At 26.4% G+C, this 10,459-nt stretch overlaps 1 protein-coding gene across 1 annotated transcript; it reads right to left on the bottom strand.

Moving 5' to 3' along the window:
* Positions 1 to 264: 264 nt before the first annotated feature.
* On the bottom strand, positions 265 to 8,570 carry LOC131604364 (vesicle-associated protein 3-1-like). The gene is made up of 8 exons (XM_058876809.1): positions 8,537 to 8,570; positions 4,870 to 4,941; positions 2,483 to 2,553; positions 2,145 to 2,226; positions 1,536 to 1,651; positions 964 to 1,089; positions 719 to 796; positions 265 to 294 (listed from the first exon to the last, which is right to left on the bottom strand). Exons 1-8 carry the CDS (start codon positions 8,568 to 8,570, stop codon positions 265 to 267), a joined length of 609 nt encoding a protein of 202 aa, XP_058732792.1.
* Positions 8,571 to 10,459: the final 1,889 nt, after the last annotated feature.

Genomic DNA, 10,459 nt, shown 5'->3' with positions numbered 1-10,459 from the left:
GATATTTACAGGGATCAAAAACATACTTAACCCTATTTTATATTATTTTGGTGGCCCCCCTTCACATTGCAGTCTCCTTTACAGAGGTGACATTGAAACATATGAGTTGACATCTTTTTAATGAAGCCATTAAGAATTTAAAAAATTCAAAAGATAGTCACGACAGTATCGAACTATTGACATTTATTGTTTTTATCAAATTAAAATCCAGAAAATAAGAAATTTAAAATAAAAAAAGCATAACACGTTCTTAATTAAGAAATACTATGAAATTATAAACCCAGCAAACCAGAACTGAGTAAAAAAAATAAAAATAAATTTAAACAATAAAAGCAAGAAAGAAATTATGTGAAAAAACACTATGGAAGTGAGTTGCAGGTTAGTGTATGCGAGCAATTAAATCAATAATTTCACATTAAAAGTGAGTTGGCCTCTTCTCATGGCAAGATCATCCACATGCTTACTTTACATGACAGTCATTGTTGGCCTTACTCTTCAAAAGATCCTAAGCATGACAAGATTCAATCAATCAATAATTTTTCCAGATAACCATTGGTAATAAAATATACACTGGTGCAATTTTAACAATTTTGAAGTGTTGAAAAAAAACTTGATCATAAACTTGATAATAAAAAAAATAACAAATTAGAATCATAGGATAACAATGAAGATCACCTTAAGCATTCTCAAAACAAAATGAAGGAAATAAATGTCATACCAATTCTTGCTCAAGCCTTTTATTTTGCTCAATAGCATTATCCCTCTCCTCAATTAATTTTAAAATAAGTGCATTTGCCTGAAACACAACTCAATAGTCAATTTTTAAAGCCTATATTATAGTACACTTTGCACACCCTTTTATAATTTTGTAAGTGTATTCTAGTCAAAGTTCATAACAATGCAATTGTAATTAATAAATGTATTAATAACCAATTTTAAAAATGAAATGAAAAAAAAAAAAACCTGATCTGAGCGTGAAGACAAATATTCATCCGATTCTTCTTGAATTGGAGTAAATGGTTGAGATGGTTCAACAAAGATAACTCTTAGTTTGCACTCTTTAATTTTAGAACCCGAGTTTTTCTTAAACTACATGCAATGAGAAAATAAAACAATTAAATTATGCAATAGATCTTATGTTTTTTTTTTTAATAAGCAATAATATTAATCAATGGAGTATTATGGATACTCCAACCGAGAAAAACAAATGGAAAGCTCTAACTACTCGAAACAAACTAGCGGTAAGATATTCCAATAGTAAAAATTACAAAGATCTTCTAGACTAAAGAAAGCTAACATAAAGTTCCAAGAAGAAAGGATAATATTCGAAAAGCATTCCGAAAATCTAAAAATCTCCTTCTTGAAAATAATAGCATTCCGCTTCAACCATATGCACCAAATAGTTGTTAGCCAAATCACATCAACGATAGCTCTCTTAGTCGGACACTTAACCATATCGCAATAGATCTTATGTAACACATGCAATATTGTGATTCTTTAAACACTATAATAAAAAAAATTGTTAACAAAGTTACCATTTCTGAAGTTATATCTTCTGTGCTTGCTCCCATCTTTACACCTATGCTCTGAATTAAAAATTTATCCTTGCATTGCAGGTTAGGAGGTGTTTCATTTTGAGCTTGCATGGTAACTACAGAGTGAAAGTGTAAATTCGTTTGAGTTTTTATAAAAATAACTACTTATAACAAAACACATCTACAATTTTTTAAAAATAAATAGAAGTTAAATTATTTATTTTAAATTACTATAGCATATAAAGTTAAATTATCGTTATTATCCCATGACACATTATTTGTTTAATGTTGTAATACAAAGACTAATTGAAGCCTTGTCGAATGAATTTTTGTTTTAATCTAAAATTATTAAGTAGATAATGTTGTAAAATAGTAGCATTATAGTACTGTTGAAATATGGAACTAGAACAAACTAAAATTTTCTATGAACAACCCAAAAATAAAATAAAAAAACTAGAAAAAGTTAACCAAAAAATTACTAATTCAAATTATTTCACCTTTCACATAAACAAGCACATGATTATTTATTTTTCTTTGCATGTCTTTGTGCTTTTCTGTGAAAGAGGGAGAATGAAGAAGGAAAGTAGGGAGTGAGAGACAGAATAAAACCTGTAACATCACAAGTAGACCTAGGCAACACAACTCCATTGTTAGGCCTAACACAATACATCTTCGGATTTGTAGTCTTAACCTGCAACATCACCATCAATTTGATTTCAAATGAAAATTTCAAATAAAAAGACGGAATGCAGATTTATTTATCGTTTAATTTTGATCTGATAATTCAAAAATTGTGATTTTTAATTTTTAAATTATAATTGAAAATATAAAATTTAAATTTAAATCATTGATATAGCGAGTGTGTTAATGCGCACAGAGACCGCATGGATTTTGCATTTGAAAAAATAAGTGATAAAAGAAACACAAAGAATAAATAAATTAATAACCTTGAAAGCCACATAATTATCTGACTTGTTTGACAATTGCAAAGAGCATGATATCTGCTTCCTCAATTCAACTTTTTCACAATATCAAGGGGAAGAAAATTTAGAAATCAAACACAACAAAGCAAAAAAAGCAAAGTACTAAAGATTATAGACTTACAAGGAAATTGCAGCTCTTGAGGATGTACCTGGCGATAGAATTGTCTAATTTAGTAAATGTTTTACAACCCCATTGAAATGGATAAACAAATTTAAAAGAAAAAAATATAGGAAAAAAGATATAAAAATATGTGACTTATGAATATATATAATATGTAACCTCAAATGAAGTATCATATTGTTCAACATGTTCAATTGAAGCTTTCAAATTTGTATAAAATCCTTCTTGAACTAGAGATCGCGGCCGAGGAGGATTAACATAAACAACCCTCAATTGACACTCCTTGACCTCGTAGCTGGATTCTTTATTAAACTATATAAGATTGAATAACAAGAAAAAAATAAATTCACAATGAATTATTTTTTTTAATAATGAATGTGTTACATATATGATTCTTAATAATTAATAAAAAAACAGATTATCTAGGGTTACCATTTTTGGAGTGATATGTTTTGTGGTGGTTCCATTTTTGGAATGATATGTTTTGTGTTTTGCAACTATGCTTTGAAAAAGAAACTTATCCAAGCATTGCATGTTAGGAGGTGCCTCCTTTTGGGCTTGCATTAAAACTACAAAATAAAAATAAAAAATATGACACAAATAATCAATAAAAGTGAATATAAAAGAATCTAACACAAAAATTATTAACATTAAAAAATAGATATTTATGAGTTATTATTTTATTAATTTATAGTTTTTTTAATATTTTAAAAGGAGACAAATAGATTTAACTAATATGCTTTGTTATTGTGTAAATTTAAAAAAAATTAAAATCTTTGTTTAAACTAACATTTAAAAAATATTATAATAAATGTAGATAATTACATTTATTAAAATTGTTAAACAACTTCAAATTATATATTTGAATTTTATAATTTTAAAGCTTAAGAAATTCAAATAATGATCAACGAACTAATAAATTGATTTATTATTAAAAATTTAGTCACATAAATATTTTTTATATCTTATGCCCTAGCATTTTTCAGTCAAAATTAAAAAGATTTAATAGTGGTAATTGATTATATTGTTGTTGTTATTATTATTATTATTATTATTATTATTATTATTATTATTATTATTATTATTATTATTATTATTATTATTATTAGTTATTAATCTAGAATCAATTTAAAAAAAAATAGAATTAGGGTTGATGTTAGAGTAACGATAAAGATGACATGTGTCTAGGGTTAATTTTAGATTAGCTATTAATATGACATGTGTCAAGGATTGTCATCATGACAACCTTAAATTTATAAGCACATACTTTTAAATCTTGAACCTTCACTAATAGACTAATTTTGAAGATTGAATTTAAATTATTTCACAATTGACATAGACAAGCTCAATTTTTTTTATCTTTTGCATGTCTTTGTGTTTTTATATGCAATAAGAGAGAGTACAAAAAGAAGGTAGAAAGAAACCTTTAACATTAAAAGTTGACATGGGCAACACAACTCCATAGTTAGGCTTAACACAATAATTCTCTGGATTTGTAGTTTTAACCTGCAACAATAAGGTTAATATTACTACAAATTAAATTTCCAGCTATATAGTTGGTTAATATTATGAGACCCAAAAACAAAATTTTACAATTAATATTCAAATTAAATTTTACTAAAAATATTTTGGATAGTGAAATATAAATATTTTTATTATCAATGTATTAATATAAATAAATATTTATTGTTATTAGTTTTATAAAAATTCAACAAAATATTATTAAAAGAGAAAAAGGATATGCACTGACAATATAAAATATTTTTATACGGTAAACCAATCTCAACTATATTCCAATTAAAACACAATTTTAGTTTAACAAAACTAATATGATATGACAGGTATAAAAATTTTGATTGATTGTGTGTGTAAAGTTAGTTTACACTGTCAGTGCACTACCTTTAATTTAGGTAAATTCTTTGGTAACCCTTAGTTTTAGTTGGGTACCGGTACCCTTAGTGTTAATTGATTTAAATTTTAAAAAGGATTATATAAATAAATAAAAGCAAAACTCACAAGAAATTTAGTGAAAAAAGAAACACAATTGAATAATAAAAAATAATGAGAACCTTGAAAGCCACACAATTTTCTGACTTGTTAGACAACTGCAAATAGCAAGATACCTGCTTGTTCAACTCAACTGTTTCACAAAATCAAAGAAAGTGAAAAAAAATTGAACAATAACATGAAGCAAAAACCAAACACATTGAAATTGCAGAAGCATGATTACATGGAAATTGCAGCTCTTGAGGATGAATCTGGAGATGGAAATTATCATCTTGATTATTCAATTTTTCATAACCCCAATTCAATGGAGAATCGTAACGACGTGGAATAACAAAACGAAATAATTTAGAAGCTGGAGAAACAATTTGTTCCATTTTTTTTTATTTCGATGTTTCTTATCTCAATAGAAAAGAGTATTTTGTATGAAGTGATGAGAATAAAACAACAAGAGAGAGTGAAATTTCTAATCACATTCATTCAATATAATATAATTTATGAATTGATATTTATAAGTAAATAATATTAGCTTATTTGACGCGCAAGTTTCATATCTTTTGAGTAACATAAATACCTAAAGTAAAGCCTTAGAATTAGGGGTGCATTTTTTTTGAATATTTTTAAATATGAATCATAAAAGTAACTAATATTTTTATTGATATTATCAGATACATTTGAAATACTTTATATTAATTTTTTAAAATTTATTTTTATAAATTGAAAGATAAATTTGATATTCTATAATATTAATATATATCGTTGAATATTAAAATATAGTTAAAATCATAATTTTTTTTTAAAAAAAAAAATGTGTCTAAAAAATGATTGTTATGAAAAACGATTTGAAATAGATTTAAATTTAAAGTCTTTTATTTTTTTTTGAAATTTTGATATTAAAAAAAATTATATAAAAAAATTAAATATTTAAAATAACACTTTATAAATATCTATTTAAACCAAATTTTTATTTGAAGTTATTTATAAAATAATTATTGGCTTAAATGTAGTTTTAATTCCCATATATTAATTTTGATAACTTTTTAGTCCTCATGCGAAAAAACTAGCCTTTTGATGTCGTATCATATTTTACAGGGTTAATGTTTTTTTTTTCAATAAAATTATCAAATTTTGTTTTTGGTCCCTATTAAAAAATGACATATTTTGGTTGCCACAAAATTATTTTGCACGGAGTTTTAGTCCTTGCTATTAAACCGATGTGTATTTTTGAATGGTTATTTTACTGACATGTTTAGAACGGTATAAAAAATTTCTGGGAAAAAAAAAAAGAAACTCAAAATTTGCATTAGTTTTGTCATTATATTTTGAAATTCAAAAAATTCATATTTAATTCTTCCCATTTTAAAAAACTCTACAATTCGGTAAAAAAAAAAACATTTTATAGTATTCTAAACACGTAGAAAAAAAATTCAAAAATTTACAAATTTAAGGGTAATTAAACAGTTTTCAAAATTTTAGAAAGTAATAGGAACTAAAACTGAATGCATAAAGATTTTGTAGGGACTAAAATATGTCATTTTTTTATAGGGACTAAAAATGAAATTTGAGATATTTACAAGGACCAAAAACATACTCAACCCTATTTTATATTATTTTGGTGGCCCCCTTTCACATTGCAGTCTCCTTTACAGAGGTGACATTGAAACATATGAGTTGACAGCTTTTTAATGAAGCCATCAAGAATTTAAAAAAAAAACTTAAAAGATAGTCACGACGGTATCGAACTGTCGCCAATTCCTGATTAGGTAGGTTTTAACCCGTCATGAACTTGAACGACGGTTGGTGTGGCAGTTCTCGCAACTGTCTCGAAATAGGTTGGGGACACACATTTTTGAGACGGTTCAACAACCGTCGTGAATAGAAAATTGCGGCAACTTTAACAGTTGTAATCTGCCAAAATAGCTGTCGTAATCTATCAATTTTCTTATAGTGTTTGTAGCTCAAATGATGAAGTCTAGGCGTAATGTATAAGGTGTTAGTCTAGATGGAATGAATCCCTTTGGCAATTTGAGTACTAATCATTCTTCGTGGCTTGATCTTCTGACAATTGACAACCTATCTCTTTGGTTGATCATGAAGAGCAAGTATATGCTTTTATGTATGATTATTTATGGACCAAGACAATCTGGAAACGACATAGGTGTTTATCTAAGTCCATGAATTGAAGATTTGAGACTTTTGTGGGAGAAAGACATTGATGTTGATGATGTATATTCTGGTGAAAAGTTTAAGATGTGTGCAATACTATTTTGCACAATCAACATCTTTCCTGCATATGGTAATTTGGTTGGATACGATGTCAAAGACATAAAGTGTGTCCTATTTGTGAACTAATACTTGTTTTCAATAGCTTGAGTTTGGAAAAAAATCCTTTACCTTAGACATCATAAATTCCTAAAACTCAATCATCATTTTCGTAGATTGCGGAAGGATTTTAACAAAGAGTAGAGGTTTGAAATCTCTCTTAAACCTTTAACTGGCGGTGAATTTTACCAACGACAAGAACACCTTACTGTTGTCTTTGCAAAGAATAAAAAAGTTCTCATTGAGAGAGATATTTAGAAAAAGAGATTGGTGTTCAATAATATTCCATATTGGTCTAACGTCGATATAAGATTGTTTTGATGTGATGTATGTGGAGAAAAATGTGTGTGATAGTTTGATAGGAACACTTCTAAACATTCCAGACAAGACTAAAGATAATAAGAATTTTTGTTTAGATATAGTGGAGATGGGTATACGACAAGAGCTAGCTCCAAAAAAATAGATGAATAACAATTTATTTGTCTCCAGCTTGTCACACTCTATCTAAAAAGGGAAAGAAAAGGATTTTGCGAGTGTTTGCATGGTATCAAAGTTCTCCAAGGTTACTCATCAAACATCAAGAAGCTAGTATCAATGAAAGATCTCAATTTAATTAACTTAAAATCTCATGATTGTGATGTCTTGATGCAACAACTTCTACTAGTGGCTATCTGTGGCATCCTTGCAGAAAATATATGAGTAACCCAGATTGTTCTTATTCTTCAATGCTATATGTAATAAATTTCTTTATTTTAAAAAATTAGATGAATTAGAAGATGAGGATGCAATAATCTTGTGTCGACTGGAGATGTATTTTCCTCCATTATTTTTTGACATTGTGGTTAATTTACTTGTTCATTTAGTTAAAGAAATCGGATTTTTGGTCTAGTTTATTTAAGGCAGCTGGATCCAATAGAGCAATACATGAAGATCTTTAAAGGATATATAAACAATCATCACCGACCGGAAACTTCAGCCGTTTAAAGGTACATTCGAGAAGAGTTGGTGAGTTTCATTTAAACTATTTATCGGAAACAACTAAGCTAATGAGACCCAGAAGGTAGAACTTCTAGTCAACACTATCTTCTGAGTAACCATCAGAAGATCAGCCCACATCAGAACTTCTGATGCTCATCTTCTGAATATTGAATTACTCTTCAATATCATCCCTTAATTCATATTCTTCAATCAAAGCTGACAACGCCAATTCCATTCCTTAAGAGTAGAAATTGATCTGTCTTGATCGCCTTCGTCAGAACATCTGTCATCTGCTTCTGGGTGCTACAGTGCACAACTTCTAATGTTCCATTCTGGACTTGACTTCTCAAGAAATGATACTTAGTCTCAATATGCTTGCTTCTTCCGTGAAACACCGGATTCTTCGCAAGATTGATTGCAGACTTGTTATCAATCATCAGCTTCAGAGGCTTCTTCACTTTAATCTTCAGATCTTCTAACAATGTGACTTTGTTGTTAGTTTATGTAATTTAAGTTAATTTATTGTTTTCTAAATTGAGATTAACTATAAAAGTAATTGGTAGTAAAATTATGGTAGCTAATCCTTTATTTTCTTGTAGTGGAAGTTGGAGAAATAGTTTGTCCCATCTTTTTTATTTCGATGTTTCTTAATCTCAATAAAAAAGAGTATTTTGTGGAACTTTTAGTTCTGGATCGTTGACTCTAAACAATTTGAATGAAGTAATGAGAATAGGGACGATTTTCAGAGCATAAAACAAGAAGAGAGAGTGAAATTTCTAATCATATGCAATCAATATAATATAAGCAAATAATATATATAGGGTTACTTAGTGCGTAAATTTCCTATCTTTTGACTAACATAAATTCCTAAATTAAAGCCCTAGAGTTAGGGGTGCATTTTTTTGAATATTTTTTGATTTTTTCTTTACCACCTCCCTATGGGGTCACCCCCAGCGAAAAACTCATTTTACCCCGCTTCGGATATGCATTTCCGAAATATTTTTTTTTTCAAAATTTTTTCAGACTTCGGAAGTGCATTTCCGAAAAAATCCCAAAAATTGGGATTTTGAATAATTCGGAGATGCATCTCCGAAACAACAAAAAAAATCTAAAAAAATCCCAAAAATTAATTTTAGGATATTAATTAATTCACATATCATAAATTTGATATAATTTATGATTAATGAATAATAATTATATATTTTGATATAATTTATGAGTTATGAATAATAGTTATTATATATTTCTATCCTAATTCATATTTTAAAATTTAAAATAATTTTAATTAAAAAATTAAAATAATTTCACTTACAAAATAAGTTATAATTTTTTATTTATACATTTATAATAATTGTTATATATTTAAAAAAAATTAAAAAAATGAGTGTTTTAATTTATATATTTATATAATAATTATAATAATTATTCTATATTTATAAAATTTATTATATATTATATATTTATACATTTATATAATAATTATAAAAATTAAAAAAATGATTGTTTTAATTTATAATAATTATTATATATTTATATATTTATATAATAATTATTATATATTTATATATTATATATTTATATATTTCACTTACAAAGTTAATAATTATGATTATATATTTATATATTTCTATTCTGATTCATAATTAAAAATGAGTTATAATTTTTTATTTAGTTTAAAAAATTTAAAAAAAGATTTTGTCTTAATTTTATTTAATAAATAAATTTTATACTTAATTTTATATAATTCAAAATTTACTTATGAAATTAAGATGTTTTTGATTTATATAAGTTAGTAAAATAATTTTTAACTTTAAAATTGTTTAGGAAATTTTGATTCAACTTAATTTTATTGATTTACCTTCATTTTATTGATTCACTTTCATTTTATACCTATTAATTGTATTGATTCACCTTGATTTTATTTTTTTAATAATTATTGAATTATTTCGGAAGTGTATATCCGAAGCATTCCGAGACCAATTTGGTCTTGGAATATTTCGGATATGCATCTCCGAAAACACCTCCCTCTCCCAAAAAGGGGTGTTTTCGGAAATGCATCTCCGAAAACTCAAAAAAGGGGTATTTTCGAAAATGCATCTCCGAAAACACATTTTTTTCGTGTTTTCGGAAGTGCATTTCCGAAAACACCTTTTTTTTCAATAAAAGTACGTTTTCGGAAATGCATTTCCAAAATAAGGAGTATTTTGGGAAATTCTCCAGAGGTGGGTAAGAAGGTTAGGAGGTGGGTAAAGAAATTTTCTATTTTTAAATATGAACCATAAAAGTAACTAACATTTTTATTGTTCAATTTTATGAGTATTATCGGTTATATTTGAAATATTTCTTGGTCATATCTATGATACTATGGGGAAATGATGTCTTTAGTGATAGTGAGAGGCTTAAAAAATAAATTAATAAATTAGGATCTGTTTATTTTAAGTTTAAAAAAGAGTTTTTTTAATTAATTTTTAAAAATAGATTATATAAAACATTTTTAAAATATTATATTTTTAAAA

The sequence above is a fragment of the Vicia villosa genome, linkage group LG5 (assembly GCF_029867415.1).
Source record: "Vicia villosa cultivar HV-30 ecotype Madison, WI linkage group LG5, Vvil1.0, whole genome shotgun sequence".
Taxonomy (NCBI): domain Eukaryota; kingdom Viridiplantae; phylum Streptophyta; class Magnoliopsida; order Fabales; family Fabaceae; genus Vicia; species Vicia villosa.
Note: the sequence above shows the minus strand (reverse complement) of the source record. Positions and strands in the feature narration are given on the sequence as shown.

Bases quoted from the DNA above. Each gene is read 5' to 3' on its own strand.
- LOC131604364 (XM_058876809.1), bottom strand. From the start codon at position 8,570: ATGGGACAAACTATTTCTCCAACTTCCACTACAA. The intron at 2,554-4,869 runs GTAATCATGCTT...ATTGTGAAAAAG, and splicing joins TCAAGAGCTGCAATTTCCAT to TTGAATTGAGGAAGCAGATA. The intron at 2,227-2,482 runs GTTATTAATTTA...GTGATGTTGCAG, and splicing joins ATAATTATGTGGCTTTCAAG to GTTAAGACTACAAATCCGAA.